General features: G+C 41.0%; 1 protein-coding gene across 1 annotated transcript in view; it reads left to right on the top strand.

The window, feature by feature from the left end:
- Nucleotides 1-5,623: 5,623 nt before the first annotated feature.
- The window catches only part of Pdzrn4 (PDZ domain containing ring finger 4), a 359,992-nt gene continuing 343,574 nt past the window's right edge, over nucleotides 5,624-22,041 (top strand). The window contains 6 exon segments of the mRNA XM_021183579.2: nucleotides 5,624-6,010; nucleotides 6,012-6,045; nucleotides 6,048-6,095; nucleotides 6,098-6,213; nucleotides 8,452-8,538; nucleotides 10,674-10,781. Of these exon segments, the coding sequence (XP_021039238.1) occupies nucleotides 5,624-6,010; nucleotides 6,012-6,045; nucleotides 6,048-6,095; nucleotides 6,098-6,213; nucleotides 8,452-8,538; nucleotides 10,674-10,781 (780 nt within the window).

The raw sequence follows: 22,041 nt of genomic DNA, 5'->3' as shown, positions 1-22,041 counted from the left end.
GTTTAAGGATTCAAAATGCTCTGCAGTTTCTGGCTTTAACTGATTCTAAATTTTTCTAAGAGCAAAGCATATATCCAAAGTGTATCTCTGATAAAATAGTTCAAAAAAAGAGCTGTTGGCTGCCTCTGCTTCAGAGCATTGGTACATCTTAAAAATCTGGATTTCTTCTCTAGGTCAAGGTGACCTTCTTATTATCACAAGGTTTGTGAACACATTCATTTATACTTCAAAGAAAAACTGTGATCTTTGGCTATGACACAAAATTATCCAAGAGAAGTAATTTTATAAAGTTATAGTTTCAGTGTAGATTGATTTGGGTAAAAGAAAAGATGAAAGACTCAATTCTAATGTAAAATCAGACCAGAGAATCAGAGAAAATAAAATCGAAAAATGAAATTTTCTTTCAAAGAAAAGTTCTTATGGGGAATTTTAAAATATTGTAATATCAAAAGTATAAAACTATGCTATATTATCATATTAAATAAATGACTTATGTTTATTTAAATTATTACTTGAAATATTTTTCCAAGCTTTTTGACTTCATGGATCATAATCAAATGCACCCCCCCCAAAAAAGGGAAAAGCAAAATGTCTTAGTTAGGGTTTCTCTTGCTGCAACAAAAGACCATGACCAAAAAGCAACTTGGGAAGGAAAGGGTTTATTTGGCTTACACTTCCATATTGCTGTTCATCCTTGAAGGAAATTGGAACAGGAATCCAAACAGGACAAAAATCTGGAGGAAGAGGCTGATGCAGAGGCCACAGAGGGGCACTACTTATTGGCCTTTTCCCCATGACTTCTTTAGCCTGGTTTCTTACAGAACACCACCCACAATGGCTGAACCCCTATCCATCACTAATTAAGAATTAATTCAGCTGGATCTTATGGAGGCATTTTCTCAATTGAGGTTCCCTCCTTTGAGATGACGCTAACTTGTGTCAATTTGACCTAAGGCTAGGCAGCACCCAAAACAAAATTTAAAAACTAGTTCATTTAGCAAAACATTGTCTATACTTCAGGTGGATTAAAAACTCTTTTTCCATTTGTATCTACAGTCTTCATTTCTCTGCTTTAGGATAATGTGCTTGGATGGTTGAGATTCTAAGTCTGACACAGATACTTGGGATTTCCAAATTCCCTCCTGCTCTTTGGAGACAAGTTTCACTCTAAGCTGTATCGAAGCCTGCCTCTCCACATGGAAAGCAGTCCAGGCAGAGGCCATTGTCATTTCTATTCAACAACGAGTGCAATAAAAGAACAAATAGAATTTTTTCCATGAGTATAGATGACTCAAAGGTGAAATTAAATAAACCCCAGTTACTAAGCTGAAAAATATGCAACTGGTAAGGATTACTTACAAGTATTTGGATCCATGGCATAATTATGAGTGAATCCATTATATTTCCTTCATCTACAATTTTCTTGTTCTTCTTCTTCTTGTTGTTCTTCTTCTTGTTGTTCTTCTTCTTGTTGTTCTTCTTCTTGTTCTTCTTCTTGTTCTTCTTCTTTCTTCTTTCCTCCTCCTCCTCCTCCTCCTCCTCCTCCTCCTCCTCCTCCTCCTCCTCCTCCTCCTCCTTCTTCTTCTTCTTCTTCTTCTTCTTCTTCTTCTTCTTCTTCTTCCTTTTCTTCTTCTTCTCCTTCTTCTTCTTTTATTATTATTACTTTGTTTAATCCACTAAGTTCAGTTACTGTTGCTTGTTATGTATGTGGGTGTGGGGCCTTTCACTAGAGCATGGAGTACCTACCTACCAGTTGGAACACCCTAAAGAACAAAGATAGCTGCTACTAACTTCCAATAGGTATGGGGTGGGGCCTGGAGAGCATCCCCTACCATCTACGCCAGAATTCTGACTGGATTGATGGAGGTCTTGTAGAGATAGCCTCCGCTGCATTGAGTTCATGAGTAAGAAAGACATGTCTTGCATAGAAGCCAGCATTTCATGGCCCTCCTTCCCAGCATCAACTCTTTCTTTCTAGCTCTTCTTCTGTGGTATTCCCTTAGTTTCTGGGGGTGGTGTAGTGTGTGTATGGGTCAAAGATATCCCATTTAGGGAAAAAGAAAACCTCAGTGTGTTATTCTCAGAACAATGAGGAGTTATGAGGTTCTGAATTAGCTGCAACCCACTGCAAATCAAACAAACTATTACCAAGACTGAGATCAACCCAAGTGTATGAGTACAAGCATAAATATGTAGAAGACAATTTGATAACATGAAGTTGGCAAAATACAACTAGCAAGTTCTATCCTTCAGCCTCTGACTGCCTCAGCTATATGAGCCCTTGACCAAGATGACAGTATCAGGCTTGAGCTTCCCTCTTGTGGAATCTACCCAGAAAGTGAGCTCCCTGTAACCATCATGCCAATATTGCAGATGTTGACACATCTTGCCTGGGAAGTTGCTGTTCAGCATGCAGCATGCAGTGCTGGCTAAGACCACTGACATCTTTTCTCTTCCAACATTGTATACAACTGTCTGGCACTATGGAAGCTAGCCAGCAGGTACTCGATGACTATTCTTAATTGGCAACTTGATTATATCTGGAATGAACTACAATCCAGAAATGGAGAACACGCCTGAGATCTGGATCTGGAGACGGAAAGAGAACATGCCTTTGACCCAGATCTTGAGGTGGGAGGACACACGCTTTTGATTCAGATCGACGCACACCTTTAATCTAGATCTTGTAGTGCATCTTTAATCTGAGCTATACCTTCTGCTGGAGGTCTGTATAAGGGCAATGGAAGAAGGAAGGGCTCATTCATTCTTTGCCTGCTTACACTCACTTGGCCAGCACATCCATCTGACCGGAGCTTATATCTTTGGGATTCCATCTCATACAGAAGACCAGCTTAAACACCCAGCCTCTTGAGACTGAACAACTACTAGATTCGTGAACTTCAGAATCACAGCTGGCTATTGTTGGATGACCTGACCTATAGCCTGCAAGTCATTCCAACAAATTTCATATATATATACACACACATATATACATGTATATATATATATATTTCATAGATATATATTATTATCATTATTGTATGGTATTATCATATCTTTATCCATGGATATGATTTATAGTATGTGAAAACACTGTCCATGTGAATGGCAGGCATATATATATTACATGCAATATAATATGTAATACATACAATATAATATACAACATATGGTCCCAAAAAGCTGGTTATAAAGCTGTACACCACATGCCATGTTTCCCTAACTCTTTTGGAAATGCTCAAATTTACATTTTCTCTTGTAAAATGTTTCCCTGGGTTTTTTTTGTTTTGTTTTTTGTTTTGTTTGGTTTGGTTATTGGCCTGTGCCATTTTTCAGCCCTGTGTGTCATTGTGTTTTAACTTGTTATTCTTCTACAGTCATGGCTTTGGACATCTGTCCTCCCATCAATAATCAAAATGTTATAAGTTCCTAATGCCGTGCCACAGTCTGCTCATGCCTTACTTTTATAATAGGAATTTCATGCCTGTTTGTAGAAAGATAAGACTGAATGGAGGGAAACTCTGAACTATATCAGCAAATAAAATTTATGTGGTAGCTCTGAAGTGGAAATTTTTGATTTCTTTAAAAACTCATCTGTGTCATGTGGTGTTTTTCTAGAAACTGTCTTGTGATCTTTTCCTGAAAACAGACATTTCAGAGGGTGTAATGGTGTTTACAAAGACTACTGCTATGATGTGCCACGCAATGCCTTACTGGTCTTCACTGGTCTTCGCTAGTCTTCACTTCGTAGAGAGAATCTTGGGGTATTCTGGTTCATGCGGGCAGCTTCTGCTGACTCATGCTGATTCCGCAGAGCCTTACTGTTTCTGCTGGATCACACGGCGGTTTCTGATTCATGTTAGGTGTTTGCTATTGAACTGAACTGCTGTTAACCTGACAACCAAGAGTGGAATCACCTCAGGGAACTACTTCTAAACAGGTCCCCAACCCTCTTCCTAGTAACCTTTTTCTCTCTCCTACCTCCAGTCAGTAGGCTAGAAGGGAGGTTGATGTGTTTAAGAATCCTAAATAAAATCGGTCTTTAAAAAAAAAAATTGAGACTACATAGATGTATAGAACATATACAATATAGCTTTTTTTATTTTGACAAAAAAAAAAAAAGAATATTTCAGATATCTGGAACATCACTCCAAGGTTCCCTTGGCTCTCAACAGCTCAGAAGGTTCTGACTGGAAGCTATATACCATTATTATCACCAAGTCTGAATCCGTTTGTACTGATGCTCTTCACAGCCTTCCACGAGCAGCACCCAACTGGCAGGGAAGGTGATTAATTTAAGAATCCTCATCCCAAGCATCTCACATGGTTTCTGGGTAACGGCGGTAAACGGTAAACCACATGCTTATATCCCGGTGTTACCCGGTGTTATGGGCTCTTTGCATTCTTAAGTTTCGGGAGAAGGCAATGGGTCTGGAAGGTCCTCTATGTTTTCAGGAAAGCGGGCCACACAACCAAGGATGAACTAGAAGGGGGCGCAATTTGGAATGATTCTCTTCTGTTTGAGTAAAGAGGGGTATCTAACCGGGCCCTAAAATCCCAGCACTCGAGAGGCAAGAGGCAGGTGGATTTCTGCGTTAGAGGCCAGCCTGGTCTATGGGGTGAGTTCCAGAACAGCCAGGGCTATGCAGAGAAACCGTGCCTCTTTTGTTCATGATTACCACTTCGTTTTTGTTTTTTTTTTTTTTTTTTCTTCCAGGTGCTCAAAAGGCCCATAGCAAAATGTTTCTCATAGCCCATTCCCAGTAGTGAAATACTTCTCAAAGTGGAAAATACAGAGTGTGACAACTCTCTGAACTGGGAGGCAAGCTGCAGTTAATGAAACTGGCGGAAGGGAGGGAGGGAGGCTGCTCATTGCCCTCCCCCACAGCAAGAATAAAGTGCCCCAGGCAGACAACTGGCCTGTCCCCAACCCTCACTGCTGGTTTGGAGATCACCCTTTGCTACATTCACCCGATTTCCATATCTTGATTTGAGAAGCCTGGCTCTGTGGATGATTTCCTACGTGATTTTTTTTTTTTCAGTGCCGAAGCTTTAGGGTCAGAGTTCTTAGCTGATTTTTTTTTTTTTTTTTTTTTTTTAGTTAGCTCCCTTGAAGGAACAAAAGTGTATTCATCACTTCAAACTTTTTTTTTTTTAACTAAGGATTTGCTTGACACAAGATCCTGATCCCCAGAATGTACCACCCTGGTAGACTTTAACATTCTCAATATCAATACTTTGCCCATGGCCAGCTGTACCCAGATAAAGCACCCTGGCGGACTCAAGTTCTAGACTCAGAGAAAGAATAAAGCTGACCCAAACACTACTGTAAACAAGCCTCCCTCTCAAGGATAAACTTGAAAGACCTTGCATTACAAAGCCATAAAGAAGTGGGTAATTGGGGAAGGATTCACTCAGGTGGTTTCAATGAGCTTCAATACAGGACCTAGCCACAGCTTTGAAACTCCAAGCCAAACTTACTCTGAGCTCACACACAAACCTCCCCCCGCCGCCCCCCAAAGAGCTCAGCAGCGGTAAGACCGCTGGCCCTGGCGCAGCTTGGGGGTGATAGAAGGAAGAAGCGGGGACACCCCTTTTGGCTCTCCTCCCTCCCACCACTAGCATGGGCTTCGCTTTGGAGCGTCTTGCGGAAGCCGTGGACCCCGCTTTCCAGTGCCAGCTACTGTGTGGCCAGGTACTGGAGGAACCCGCGTGCACGCCTTGCGGGCACGTCTTCTGCGCCAGCTGCCTGCTACCCTGGGCGGCGGGGAGACGCTGGTGCCCGCTGCAGTGCCAGCCGCTGGCGTCGGGCGAGCTGCACCGGGTGCTGCCGCTGCGCAGCCTGGTCCAGCAACTGCGCGTACAGTGCAACTACAGCGAACAGGGCTGCGGCCACAGGGGCAACTGCGGGTGTTGGCAGTGCACATCCAGCGCTGCGCCTTCGGCCCTGCCAGCGGCTGTGACAGCCACTGCCAAGGCGGCTGAGGAGGCGGCGGGGAGGAAAAGCACCCCGGCGAGCAAGACCTGCTGGAGTGGGGACGCGCGTGGGGGCCACCCGGACCTGAAGGTCGGCCTCTGGTCGTCGCCTGCTGTCGGGGGAGGAAGACGCGGCGGACGCAGGTCAGCTTGTTGCAGCGCAGGTATCAGGAGAAGTTGGCTCTGTACATGGCGCACACGCGCAACTTCGTCGGGAACCCGGGAGGCCGCGGCCAGGTAAGCCCAGGGGATTGAACCCCAAAGCACGGTTGGGGTGGGAAGGGGAGCGTCTTCCCGACTGTTGAGGACTCCTTATGGAGGTGCCATCCCTTTTTCAGAGCTGCAGAAGACATCTGATTATGCTCTGCCACCTTCATCTGCATCGCTGCCCCAGAAACATCGCTTAGGATTAAGGGAGTCAAACTCAACTTCTCCAGGAGGAGAAATCGAGTAAACTCTTTTCCCATCCACATTTCTGTTCTCATCTTCCACTCCCCTGCTCACCTAAGCTGCCCCTCTTTCCTGTCCTTGGCCCTTGACTGAAGCAAATTCTATAAGTAAACCGGTTAATTGGCTGTGAGAGACTTATTTTTCTCTGCCAAAATATGCCTATCAGTCAACTACCCACCCTTTCCTCAGCTCAGGGGCCTCGAGGGATGGTGGTGACAGAGATATTTTTACACCCCCGACCTTCCCTGTTGATTCCTCTCTCCTGACCTCACGAGTCCTTATTGGTGGCCAGTGTGCCTGTTATGACCTGGGGACCTGTCCCAGGACAAGAACAAAGGCCTGAAGTCACAGTGCCTCCTTGAGTACCTGGCAGAGGCAGCTGTCTTCCCTACTTCATGGAAGGGGCTAGCCCTGAGCTGGGAGCTGCAGCCTGGGTAGAGAGATTTATCAGCTGTCTTCAGTTGGTGTTTGACTTGAATGGTCTCTGGCAGAGCAAGCACGATTTGACAGAACTTGCACCCCCTACTCAAGTGCTGTTTTCACTTCTTCTACACCCCACCCCCGACCCCCGGGGAGGAGCAAGAGAGGGCTTCCATTCCGGACGGGTTGCTTAGATCTGCCTCCCACCCTGGCCCTCTGTTTTAACCTTCCTACCCCTAGTCTGAAAAACAAAGTGAGAGAAGCTGTTCTGATCATAAGATGCACATGGAGCATACTTGGGTAAAAATGCCGTTGCATAACAGAGCACCTTGTGCAGTTAGTTAATGGAGAGAATAAAAATTAAAAAGACTGGAGGCTACATGAACTCCCTAGTCTGCTTGTGTATGGGATAATCTTCATTCCAATGGATGACCTAGAGAAAAGCACACACATGTGATATGCACTGCCAGTCCATGATTCAACGCTGGCTGAAAGGAGCAACCGTTAGAATTACGGGATAAAGAACTAACTTCAGCATCCCACCAAACTGTGCTTCTATGCCAGGGCTGTCCTATGCTGCAACCCTTTAATACCTCATGTTGTGGTGACCCGCAACCATAAAATTATTTTGCTACATCATAACTGTAATTTTGCTACTGTTATGAATCATAATGTAAATATCTGATAATGTGATTCCAGCAAAGGGGTTGCAACCCATAGATTGAGAACCACTGCTCTGTGCCTTGCCTTGTGAATTCATCATCAAATGCTGCTCTCCAAGGGTTGTGCTTTCTGCTGCCTCTAGGGGCTGCTGTGGGCTCTGGGAAAGCTCTTGAGGGGTGGGGCAAGCGGGGAGCAAGGTAGCAGTGGGGATGCAGTCGGTTTTCAATCCCTGCATCAGCTGTGACTCCAGGTGTTTCAGTCCCTCAGAACAGTTAAGGTCTGGCTACTTCAGTGCCTGTTTAAATCAGTCTTTGCTAACAAACAGGTGGCTGTATAATTTATATTTGTTTAAATATTACTGTATCACTGGGAAAGAAATACATACTATTTACCGAGCAGACTCCTTTTATTTTTACCCTGTGAGAATTATGACAAACCTAATAGAGAGGCTATTTAAAATCAAGATGGCTGCCTTCCAGTAGACCCTGCATTACAGGGCCAGCCTGAATGTTGCTGCCGAAGGGACTTTATAAATAGCTCAGCGATTTTTCAAACTCCACAGTGAAAATTTACATAAAAAAATGTTTCTAAGATCCACTGACAATTTGTTTTACTTTTCTGTCATGCAAAGTTTAAAAATAAAAAGCCCTGCCTGGTGAAGCCTGGACATCTGTTTGCAGTTAAGGTGTAGTCAGAGCGGGATATTCCCTGTGTGAAGTGCAAATCCATGTAGTTATTTGGAAACCCCCTTCTGCTCACAGGCACAGCAGTTTTCTTCAAATACAGGCTTGAAAGTGTGATTAAGGAGAGAGCTTACTGAGTCAAGCATCCTTGAGAGTCTTCTCTATTAACAGTACAGTGTCGCTGCAGCGGTTAACTCTGTCTTCTATTGTTTTCTCATTTTTTTTTCTTACTTATCCAGTTCTTCGCTTTTTCACTTAGGATGGAGAACAGAAGCCGTTCACTGTTGTGTTGGAAAGAGAAGATGACACTTTGGGATTCAACATAATAGGAGGCCGTCCAAATCAGGTGAAGACTTTGTTAATGCAGTAGTCTGCATATGAAGTAGACTAGGACTCAGACAAACAAGTGGTATGATCCTTAAAAGGATGTTTGGGCCCAAAAACCAGATTGTTTTTTTTTTTTTCTTTCAAGATTTATTTATTTAATGTATGTGAATACACTGCTGCTGTCTTCAGACAGCACCAGAAGAGGGCATCAGATCTCATTTGCAGATGGTTGTGAGCCACCATGTGGATACTGGGAATTGAACTCAGGACCTCTGGAAGAGCAGTCAGTGCTCTTAACCGCTGAGCCATCTCTCCAGCCCCCGAACTAGACTCTTAATGGAGATCTAATACATACTCAGATTTTTGTTATGAGATAATTTGAAAACAAAACACTCCACAGTTGACCATCTCGATTCCCTCAGCTACAGCCGTAAAGGGAGGGATGTGTTTCATATTTAACTACCTTCCTTGGACAGCACCATGGGCAGATAGGATGTCTTGGCCCTATGACAGAGAGCCCTGGGTAGGCGATTTTCATTTGCAATACTTAGTACCTCATCTGCCTATACTTCCTGTTCTCAAATGGTACTGTCTTTAGACGACAAGGCAATTGAGAAGCTGACCGTAATGAACAAAATGTCAAAATGAATTTAAAAAACAGAAAAGTGAGGGCTTTTTGTTTTTCCTTCCCACAATTTCTTAAGAAATGTCATACAAAGAGAGTTGATATAAAACATTTTTTTGGTGTTCCTAATCAACTTCTTATTTAATGGGAAGAATACTCCTACTTTATATTTATTATTTTCAAATTTGTATTATGAATTTACATACTGTAGTTACAAAATCCTTTGACATCCTGCAAATCTACACTGTCTTAATTTTGAGTGTAACTAGATGAAGACAGTGAAAATTGGTAAAGAAAGCCAACTTATTAACTGAAGTTAACTGCTCTGAGATGTCCCTGTCCCATGGGGCACTGCTCTGAGATGTCCCTGTCCCATGGGGCACTGCTCTGAGATGTCCCTGTCCCATGGGGCACTGCTCTGAAATGTCCCTGTCCCATGGGGCACTTGCTGTTCAACAACTCACCTCCCGTGGGACTTTAGGTCCTACTCTAAGCTGGGTTTGGGACAGTGATGACCTGTGCCACTCTAGGGGTTCAGATGGTGCCATCCCGTGCTTTCTATGCCACCAGCAAACCCAGCAATCTAAGGCTGTTCTGCTGCTGCTGCTCTGACCTGGTCCCAGTTATTATAAAGACATATTTTCCTATCATTTCCATCCTCCCTTCTATTGGGGGTTATTTATAAATGCCAGTTCGGAAGCTGATATTTAAAGGGCACTGGGCATTTTAAAGAATCACTTTCAATTATGTTTGAGGCAGATCAATTAAGGAGAACTTATAGGGTTAGTTTTAATTTTCCTGCCATAAAAATCAACTGACATTTAAGAACACATAATATATTGTTATTTTGATGATAAACATCTTCCTTAGGAAGTCTCACAAGATCATTGGTTTCTCGTGATTGGCTGAAATTCTGTAGTATCAAAATGCTGCATGTTTTGAGGTTGGCCTTTGTCCTGTGAAACGTGCACCCAGAACCAAGTACAGATAAAATTTGAATGGACTTCTTGACCATGTAAAGTTGATCTTTGAAGATCTTTAGATTTAAAGTCATTCTGTCTCCTACGTGCTCAAAAGCTATGATTCCAAATGTCTCAAACTGGAAACTAAATTATATTTTTGGAGCTATTATTGCATCTAAGTTGTTATATACGAGAGGGTAAATTGGCTTTCTTCTTGTCTGTTCTTATCTCCCTCCCGTCACACATTTTAGGTGAGAGGTTTTCACAGTAATACTGTTGACCTTACCTTGCAGGCAGCGCTCTCCAAAGCTTTTCAAGTGCATTCAAAATGTAGGATAAATAAATGATCTTGTCAGAGATGCTGGACTCGCTCATTACAGCTGTCATCTTGATTAATGACTAGTTGGCATTAAATAAGTTAATTCCGTGCCAAGTTCTCAGCTAAGAGAGTTACATGTTGGAGCAGAATTATTGTTAGTGTTACATTTAGAAAAAAAAATCATCCTTTACGTGATTTAAAGTTTGCTTAATATGTAACTTTCTGTTAACAATACTTTTTATCTATAGAATTCCCAGAAGCAATCAGCGCCTGAAGGAATTTATGTCTCAAAAATTTTAGAAAACGGACCTGCAGACCGAGCAGATGGCCTGGAGGTTCATGACAAAATCATTGCGGTAAGGCGGTAAAAAAATAAATAAATAAATAAAAAATAAAAAGCAGGTGCATGACCCGCAATGAAGGCTCTGTAAGGTCGCTCACACATTGTTCACCTCCGCGTCCTTATCAGAGTATAAATCTCATGGCAGTGGAGAAACTGATGTTTTATGTCTTCCTAAAGATGTAAAACTCGATGATGATTCAGTATCAATCAGCAGATAGGGGGATGAAAGTAGAAACTACCTCAAGTTTTCAGCTGTGTTAGTGAACATCTGTATTTTCATACATTCCCTCCACAGACATTAAAGGAACTTCTCTGTTATGAAAGTTATTTTTATAACCTTTCAGGTGACAAATCTGTGCTCAAGAACAGATTTGAGAAGTGAAGAATACTATTGAAACTTGTGATTAGTATGGACATGGGAACACTGGGGTTATCCATAAATTGCCATTATTATCGCCTGGTGTAGTATGCCCTTTTTTAAAGCAAGGCAAATGGAGGCAGTAGGCTTGCCCTGTGGGGAGGAGCTGTGGGAAGCTCTTGCATATGCAGCTGTGCTGTTGTGTTTGAAGCTGATGCTGGGAACTGGGCCATGATGATAGGGTTGGAGTCTCTACTCTTTCTCTCTCTCTCTCTCTCTCTTCCACCCCTCTCTTCATTCACAGCTGGATACTGTGTTATTTGTTCTTATCAAAAGAGATTATGTTATTTTTTTGGTTAATTAATTTCCAATATATTTGTAAAGGTATACATAGAAATGGAGACGGTTTATTGGACTCTACTGTATTTGGAAAATAAACCGGTTTACTCTATTATGGAATCACTAGTGCTGCCTTTCTGGATAGATTGATTCTACTTTTCTTTATTAAATTTCTGATAGGTTTTAGATTTATATGTTAACATATGTATCTTAACATTGTGTATATGTTAACAAAGTCATATTTTTAATACATGAAGCTAGAATAAGAATAGAAAGAAAACCGAGGTGTCTAGAGTCAAGCTTTCTAGACAGTGGGAAGAACTGGAGGCTGTCTTTGTGTGAAGATGGTGTTTTACTAAACGGTCTCCAGTTCAACATTGCTTCTAGTTTTGTGGCCAAGAAAGGGCAGACAGGCTTCTGTTTGCTATACAGTTTGCTTCAGGTTACCTGCAAACATATATACATTAGAGTGGCTATAGGCAGAAGACTATTTTTATGACTGTGAATATGTGTGCATTATGTTTTCTGTATCTTATCATAAGCATTCTAATGGAATGAAAGTCCACATTTGACATTATTAAATCAAACAGTGTCTTAGGGAAAAAGTATGCTCACACACATACCTCAACAACAGAAGTCAGTAATGGGGAATTAAATTAGGCTAGCTATTTGACAGTATTGCATATGTTAATGTTGGTTAATGTTGCAATAAAAAGAAAAAAGAGCAGACCTGGAAAGAGGACTCGGCAATTAAGATGCATACTTCTATTGCAGATCTGAAGGACCCACATTCTGTTCTTCCTTCTTCTTGAGCTTCATGTGGTCTGTGAATTGTATCTTGGGTATTACGAGCTTTTGGGCTACTCTCCACTTATCAGTGAGTGCACACCATGTGTATTCTTTTGTGATTGGGTTATCTCACTCAGAATGATATTTTCTAGTTCCATCCATTTGCCTAAGAATTTAATGAAGTCATTTTTTTTAATAGCTGAGTAGTACTCCATTGTGTAAATGTACCACATTTTCTGTATCTATTCGTCTGTAGAAGAACATCTGGGTTCTTTCCAGCTTCTGGCTATTATAAATAAGGCCACTATGAACATAGTGGAGCATGTGTCCTTATTACATGTTGGAGCATCTTCTGGGTATATGCCCAGGAATGGTATAACTGGATCCTCAGGTAATACTATGTCCAATTTTCTGAGGAACCACCAGATTGATTTTCAGAGGGGTTTTACCAGCTCTCAATTCCACCAAAAATGGAGAAGTGTTCTTCTTTCTCCACATCCTTGCCAACTGCTGTCAACTGAGTTTTTGATTTTAGTCATTCTAACTGGTGTGAGGTGAAATCTCAGGGTTGTTTTGATTTGCATTTCCCTGTTGACTAAGGATGTTGAACATTTCTTTAGGTGCTTCTTAACCATTCGCGTTTCCTCAGTTGAGAATTCTTTGTTTAGCTCTGTACCCCATTTTTAATAGGGCTATTTGATTGTCTGAAGTCTAATTTCTTGAGTATATATATATATATATATATATATATATATATGTATATATATATATTGGATATTAGCCCTCTATCAGATGTAGGATTGGTAAAGATCTTTTCCCAATCTGTTGGATGCTGTCTTAGTCAGGGTTTCTATTCCTGCACAAACATCATGACCAAGAAGCAAGTTGGGGAGGAAAGGGTTTATTCGGCTTACACTTCCATGCTGCTGTTCATCACCAAAGGAAGTCAGGACTGGAACTCAGACAGGTCAGGGAGCAGGAGCTGATACAGAAGCCATGGAGGGATGTTCTTTACTGGCTTGCCTCCCCTGGCTTGCTCAGCCTACTCTCTTATAGAACCCAAGACTACCAGCCCAGGGATGGTCCCACCCACAAGGGGCCTTTCCCCCTTGATCACTAATTGAGAAAATGCCTTACAGTTGGATCTCATGGAGGCATTTCCTCAACTGAAGCTCTTTTCTCTGTGATAACTCCAGCTGTGTCAAGTTGACACACAAAACCAGCCAGTACAGATGCCATGTTGCAGATCTGAGATCTGAATTCTGTCCTCAGCACACATTATCAGATGGCTCACAACCACTATGACTCTATATCCTGGATGATCTGACCCCTCTGGCTTCTGTGGCACCCCACCACACATGTGGCATTCATTCACACACACACACACACACACACACACACACACACACACAAATATGTCTTCCAAAAAAGCAGGGTTTGTGTTTATTGCATATACTTTTAAAAACACTTATTTAAGGTTGGGAGTGTGGCTAGCCGGCACACTATTTGGCGTGTATGCTTGAAGTCAGGGGTTCCATCTCCAGCACCAAAAATAGAAAGATGTCAAATGTACAAAATCTCATTGGTTTTCTTACTGTAAAAGGTAGTTTTATTTTAAAAAACTATGCCTGGTAGCAAGTTCACCTGGTGGTCCATCCAATGCCATTACTAATATTTATCAAGCTAATTTTACTTAAACCCCATTAAGATAAACAGAAAAAAATAACCTATCAATGGAGAACCAACTGAAATCCATAATGAGCTGAGGTATGACTGTATAATGTAATAAGTAATAGAAAGATCTTGAAACTTGTTATAAGACTATATATTTGAGGAGACTCCTCCCAGGAAATAATGTGTGTGTATGTGTGTGTGTATGGGTACATATGCAATACACATATATGCATATATACATATGTGTGTATATGTGGGTTCATCTCATACATATTACTTATTTGTATCAGGTATATTTTGGTTCTATGGTAGATTTATGAGACCGTATTTGTTGCCAAGAACTTAGTAAAATGATTTTAGCATTTATGAAATTATCTTGATGATCTGCGTGACTATTTTAGAGGGAAGATGGCTGGGAATAAATCTAATACTTGGCTGCAGGCTTAGTGTTCTATCAGCTCCTGGAGCAGACACTTGGTGACCTTTGTATCTGTTCCAACAAGTCTTAGAAATACACAGATGTTGTGGCTAGTCCTCACATGTTAGTAAAAATTAGAAAGAGTTGATGCCTGTTAATCATTTTAATTCCTATGAAGGACTACTAATCAATACTAAATTTATATCTAACCAGAAATTGAAAAAGTCTATTGATTAAAGATGTACAAGTTGGATAAACAGATTTTACAAACAAAATCAATAATTTATTTTCTGCTTTACGATTTGTACACTGAAAGTGAGGCCAGACTGTCAATGTCAAAATGCAACGATGCTTTAAACCTGGTGCACAAATACATTTCCCATGGTGTAAAGGGGACAAGTAGTTTGTATATCACAAGGTGACTTAACCATCATAATTTTGACTCATTCAGAATGCTTTGAAATGAAAAACACACAAAGCTGGAAAAGTTTATTGCTACCTTATATTCAAAATATGCCCCAAATATTGGGTGTGGTGATTAGCTGAATGTGTATATGACAGATTTATGAACCTTAATGTTTAAGATCGTTATAAATCGCTAATTTGAATAAGAAGTAGATATGTTAGTAGATATGAAGTAGATATGTTAGTATTTGGTTCTCTTAATGGTTATAGAGACTTTACTAATTCTAATGATATTAGTGATAACACTTTGGCCATCATAGTTCAAAAAAAAAGTCAACAACTCAAGAATGACTGGTTTTGGTATTCTACATTCCATGGGAACTGATCAAATTCAAAACCACTGAAGAATAAAACAGAGTCATAGTTGCAAGGTAAACCTCGGTGATAGTTTTGACAGGATACAAAGTAAGCTGTTTTTGAGCCATTCTCCCTAAGTATCCATGCTCTCCAGCTTCTAGCTACTTTCACATCTGTGACTCCGAAAATATTCATTTGTATGTATTAAAAACAAGTTAAATTTAATATTTGAGTTATACTATTACAAAATATCACCACAGTCTGTAAAGGTTAAAACATTGGTGACAGCATCAGAAATTCAGGTAAACAAGGAGTTCAGTGTGTACAGGAGATTTACACCATATTGTAAATTTTTCTTTAACAAAGAGGGACCAACAAATGATAGGCCCTTGGTTCTATCAGAAGAGTCCAGTATCTATACTTCACTTGATTTTCTTTAGAATGCTTCTTTAGGAATCATGTGGGAAGAAGTGCTTCCATGGAAACTAGTCCTCTTCTAGCCAGGAAAATGGAGATGAACTAACATCTGGGAGTGTGTGATCACTGGCCTGTGTTTTGATGACTGAGTAGGAGTTTAATCAATATTAAGGACAGAAACAGCGAGGAAAATAGAATCATAAGGTCTCAAATCTCAGAACATCATCACTATAATAAACGATTTCCTCCTGGAGCTTTGGGATACACTAACAAGAATTTATTTGACTAATTTCTCTGTGCCAATCATTCATCATATATTCACTTGATTAATTTGTTTCACATTTTTTTGTACTATATATTTTCCCATCTTGAATATGAGACTTTTTTTGTTTTTGTTTTTTTGTTTTGTTTTGTTTTTCGAGACAGGGTTTCTCTGTGTAGCCCTGGCAGCCCTGGAACTCACTCTGTAGATCAGGATGGCCTGGAACTCAGAAATCCGCCTGCCTCTGCCTCCCAAGTGCTGGGATTACAGGCGTATGCCACCACTGCCCGGCTGAATATGAGTCTTGATGGACAGCAGCTAATGGATTTTTTTACCTCCAGCAGCAGAAGCCCATTAACATTCAGGCTCCTCTATTTACTTGCTGAATCACATATATAGCAAATGTCACTGTGAAGACTTTTATGTAGCAAATATGTTTTTGTTACCTAGTGGTCTGTAATAAAGATGCAACCAGAAGAACCTGCATAGATTAGGGTAGCAACTGACTTCTCTTAGAAGGTCTGGATACTTTCTATCTCTTGGAAAGAGCATGAGAAAGTATAGAGTTTGCCAGGCTACATGTTGGGAGCAAAGACTCTAGGGGAAAAAAAAAAAGCTCAGTAAAATACCAAAATCAATTCTAAAAACCTCCTATCTCAGACAAAGAAAGAACACGGTGTTTAAAATCATCAGCACCCGAGATGAGACATGAATTCTACACAGAGGATTTACAGGGCTTCAGTGATCCTAAATGACTTAGGCCTGTGAAAGGCCAAGGAAACACTGTAGAAGGTTTCGGGATATCCTGAGGGTTTTCAAGGACTATGAAGAGGTTTTGAAGGGTTCTGAGGTTGTAAAGGTTTCAAGGAGTTTGCCAGCTAGAGGAGAAGATGTGAGACTGTGTCAGACAGAGATGGAAAGATAAAAGCAGATCCGCCTAAAGTTTGGGAATAAAAGCTGCATCCTCTGACTACAGCACCGTGGTGTAAAAAGGAAAGGAGTTTTGAAATATGAATGTTTGGAAGGGTCGTATTTGCTAGAGCAGCAGAAGTGGATTTCAATCTACTGACAGTAGGATGCTGTTGAGAGGCCTCAGCCAGGGAGGAGGAAAAAAAGAAAAAAGGTAATCTGCAGTCTGCGGTCAGCAAGTTGGGTTGAAAGCAGACTCTGGATAACCAGAAGCTCTTGGGATGGATCACTTAGGGAAGGTGACAAAGCCTGGAGAGAGTCACGGTCGGACCATCTGTTGGGTCAAACTATTAATGTGCATCAGACAAAACATAAATATGAATAAGATTGTAGACAGCTAGGATAATTGAGAGAGAAAAGGAGGACAAAGCTTTTAATAAGTACAGTCAGACTTTTGTAAAGGTGTTTTTTTTTAATTTAACTAACTTGCTTAGATTATATTTATTGTTATTTTGTGTGTATGGTGTTTCACCTTGTAATCATGCAATGCCCCACCAGTGGACAGAAGAGGGCGGCAGGTCCTCTGGAACTGGAGTTGCAGATGGATGTGAGCCACCATGTGGCTGCTGGGAATTGAACTCCAGTTCTGTTCAAGAGCAGTCAGTTCCCTTACCCTCCTGAAGAGATGAAGACCTCTTCAGCCTCAGCCGATACTGCAGTGTACAAACCCTACCTTCCTATGTGCCTGTCCTGTGTCCTTTCTTGGAAACTAACACTGGAAGATCAGATGTATGCTCATGGTTTACAAGTGTAAATGGGATCACCATTGTCAACACACTACAGCTATGGTCCTGTAACACTGTATTTCTAACACTGCATCTATTAAAGAAGGAAGCCATAAAGTGACAAAAACACTATATTTTTATGGCGAAAATAGAAATGAGGCAATGGGAGGTGAGAGAGGGGAGAGCAAGATGCTTTCCTGTTGAGGAACGGTACCAAGGGTTCACAGTCAAGGAGGTGGGATTCGTATGTTTGCCTGGGCGGTCATTTTGGATGGTTACCATAAAAACAGCTAACATTAAAGTATTTTAATTTTAGCAGCCTTTCTGTTTGTTTATAGGTATTAACCCATTCCATCCCAAAGCTCTGAGGTAGACACTGTGCGTACCCATGATAGTGCCCTATGACAAGAGTGAGGTTCGGGGGAGAGAGAGAGAGACCGAGACCAAGTAACAAACATGACACACAATCCTTTCCCCACTTTCAAAATAACTTGACAGAAATGTTTATTGTCTATTCCTTCTAAAACACACACACACACACACACACACACACACACGACAAAATTAAGTTAACCAATTCTTAACAAATATTAAGGTTTTAGTTATCCTTTTCTGGAGAATATTTTTAGAAAAAAAATTTTCCATAAAGTATATGTATAGAACATACAAAAGTTCTGCCTTTGTTTTATTTTTTATTTGGGAGTGACTCATATTGCGGGAGGTTAAGGAGACATCTAAGCACATGGGTACCTCAGTGTATGTGTGCTCATGCTGTGTCTGTGCGTCCTTCTGTCTCCTGTCTCGGTGTAATAGCAACAAATCAAACCTGTCACATCACCTTTTTAGGGGGACCTCCTGGGTTGCTCTGCATGGCTGTGTTAATGAACCGCAGTAGTAGCACATTTTGAATTAGACAGCCTTTTTCAAACTCAATGGTGTGTCTAGCCATCTAACAGGCCACTAATGAGTGCCTGAGCAGAGGCATCATTTTTGCTGCAGAAAGTACATCGCTGGAAAACTTTTTTTCTCCTGAAAGTGTTCAGGAAGCAATACATGGGTCAGTCATGTTACTTCACTAATCTCTTTCACATCCTGCTTAAAATGCAGTCGGTATCCCTTTAAATTGCATGTTTTTAGCAAATGATGAACCTTTTATGGTATTAGAATAGGCATTGACTTCCTGTAACAATAGTGACTAAAAAAAGGATCATGAATTGGGAGGGGGGGGGCGCTCAGGAGGAATTGTGGGTACAGGAAAAGGACAGGGGGTGGCGCTCAGGATGAATTGTGGTTACAGGGGAAGGACATGAGAAATGTAAATGCAGTGCTCACGTGATGAAAATTTCAAAAGATAAAGCTATTAAGCAAAAATACTTAAAATATAACAAATGTCTTAAATATTGTGTTTGTAAACAGTTGAATGGTGAAGCTATAGCTTTAAATATTGACACCTATCTTCTCTTTGGGAGGATATTCTGGGAAATTCTGGAACCCACATATGAGTGTGAACCTACTATGCACCGCTTGGAGTGTGAAGCCTGACTGTCCACGCTCCTTACATAGCTCCTAAAGTGCACTGGTAGTTGGAATATCCGCTGAGGGATAGAGCTGCAGCAACTGTATCTAAGATGTGAAGTCCTTTGCAGAAGAAAATAAATCCTCAAAGCAGTAAATCCACCTTGATCCTAAAACATTGAAATTGATTTCTCAGTGTGTCACCTGTAATTCCAAAACTAGGGAGACTGAGAGAGGGGGATTGGAAGCATGACAACGGAGAAGCTGGATAGCAGTTTGAAGGGAGCTGGTTAGTGCAGCACCTCACAGACAGGTGGCCACACAGCAGGATTGCTCTGGTAGCCCTGTTGATAGGAACAAAATGATTAATAGTCTTCCTGCTTACTCTAACAAATGCCCTGACTGGGTATTGACTTACATGGTGTCTCTAGTTTACTTAAAGTAATTCCACTTGACTGTATTTGTTGACAGTAGAGTTCTAGGCCAGGCAAAACATAAACCCGAAATTGAAAGATTGAACGGCAAGAGGGATTTTTAAATTTTTGAGCCTAATAATACTTTACGGGGCAAAGCACTTTATTCGTTGCAGAGTGCTTTCATGTGAAGCGTCTAGTTAGATCTCTGCCGTTCTCTAAGACATAGAGAAGCAGGAAAGTGAAATATCATGGCAGCTGCAGGGGGAAATAGGTTTGGAGTATTGATGACACTTCTGTAGAGTTGAAGCTGTTCAGATCAAGCAAGCTTTAAACTTGGAACCTTACAGTAGACTACTCTGGAAGGATGGGGGAATCTGGTGGAAGGTGAGGGTGAAGAATGAGGTCCCTAAACAAGTTTTGCATGCTGTGAAAAATGTACATGTCACACCTCACAGGGATATATTAAGTAGTGTAAAAAAATTCCTTGAATATATATGCGTTGTCATGGCAGACAATCTGCTGAGACTCTAAAGATAGTGAGCTATCTGTCAAGGCAGAGGTAGTAACGGAAGATTGTTCTATTCATCTAGGAGTGGGAAGGGTGGGCTGCCTCAGTTTACAATTTGGTGATTGGTGATCATAAAACGTGGATGAGAAAGGGCATTGAGAAGTTCTATCCAGCCACTGGGGCAAGTGCTCTCCCACTGATGTCACAGGTAATGGACAACATTGGGTAGGGGGGTCTCAAACAGCGGTGTGAGGTTTGAAGCACTCATGACACAGCCCTTCTCTAGACAGCTAAGTACAGGTGATAGAAGGTCTGTATCGTCAGTCACTTGGAAAATATTTTAGTAGGTCTGGAGTTGATCTGACATTTGCAGTTGAACAGGTGTCTGAAGAAGGGGCTGCGTGCGGCTTCTGTGATCCAGCTTGAGAAACCTCCCTGGAAATCTTCAGCTGCTACGGTCTGACACTGACATTGAATCAGCTGGGCAAGCCATGCCGTTGTCTTTCTTTTTTCTTTTCTTTACTTTCCCTATTTTCTTCATTTTCTTTTCTTGGTTGGTTGGTTGGTTGGTTGATTGGTTAGTTGGTTGGTTGGTTAGTTGGTTGGTTAGTTGCTTGGTTAGTTGGTTAGTTGCTTGGTTAGTTGCTTGGTTGGTTGCTTAGTTTTCAAGACAGGGTTTCTCTGTATAGCAATACAATAGGTTTCTCTGTAGACCAAGCTGGTCTCGAACTCAGAGATCCACTTGCCTCTGCTTCCAGCACTGGGATGAAAGGCAGGCACCACCACTTTCTAGTCCATGTATAGTTCTCTAAGGAACTCATATGTATGTGAAACTCTTACTTTAAAAAAAAAAGCATTTCTAATGCTAGAAATAGATAGTGGTTTATAAGAGAAAGTGGGACAAATTATTTTCTATTAGGATTTAATCCTGATGCTAATCCATGAGATTAATGTCTCTGAGTGTCATGAAGAGTAAGTTACAAGTATCTCACGTACACAATGTATGGTGCTGGGCATCATGAGAGAGGCAATGAGTAATTGAAGCATCTTTTGTACTCGGATAGCAATTTTAGAGAGAAAATAAGATGTGAAAATAGGGTGTGCATCCCTCTGTGATTAGTGCTGCGTATACAGGTAGCAAATGTGAGTAGCTCCTTCTCAAAGGAAACTGAGAGTTACTTTTAAGGGAACCAAAAGAGGATTCCACCAGACTTTGAATGGTGTATAGGACCTTGAGTGATGTATAGGATTTCTGAACTTGGTCTCAGAAAGTTTCTCTTTAACACAGACAGAAATAATTTCATATATATATATATATATATATATATATATATATGAATGATGTACATTTTAAAAAGTTAAAACCAATAACAACACTGAGTATATTTTCTCACCTATTCTTTTCCCAAAAACATATTTCACTAGGTCTGGACCTGTATTTTCAGAGTGTTAGCAATCTCCTACCTTTCATTTGGTATCTCTGTAGTGAATAATAACTGACTGAGTTATTGATGGACTATTTAATTTTCTCTATGCAACTCATCTCAGAACATAGAAACAAAATAGTTTTTTAGTTTCAAACAATTTTCATACCATCATTAAACATTGCATTCTTTGAAAAGTCCAATAGTCCCCTGGAGTCCAGACTAACATTCTTTATTCTCTTAAAAGGAAGCCTCCTCTAATACCCTCAGCGAGTGTTTGTGTAATCGAAGCTTCATATCTGAAGCTGTATTTGTTTCATCAACAGATGATTCCAGCATCTCCTGTGCCCCAAAATCATCGGGCTGGTTCCACCTCTCCCCATGCTGGCTCTGGAATGATGTTTCCTGTTCTCCTCTTTCCTGGCATGAAGCCCATGCTTGAAGCCGGGATAAGCAGTGAATGATACAGTGAGGTTGCTCAGAACTGGGGCTGTACAGAGAGCTTAGCATTTAGGTTCATGCAGTCCTCATGAAGCTGTGTCTCTTATGTTGGTGGATAGAAGTGTCAAACGTGTGCTGTCATTGAGACAAAAATAATAGGTTTTTAGAGATTCAATCAGACACGAATGTCATGAGAGTTTATCATGTCCCCCTTAACGTCTGTAAGTACATACGTGAAACAGTGGGTAACAGGTAG

This window comes from Mus caroli, unplaced genomic scaffold, assembly GCF_978045245.1.
Source record: "Mus caroli unplaced genomic scaffold, Mus_caroli_1 scaffold_16, whole genome shotgun sequence".
Taxonomy (NCBI): Eukaryota; Metazoa; Chordata; class Mammalia; order Rodentia; family Muridae; genus Mus; species Mus caroli.
Note: the sequence above shows the minus strand (reverse complement) of the source record. Positions and strands in the feature narration are given on the sequence as shown.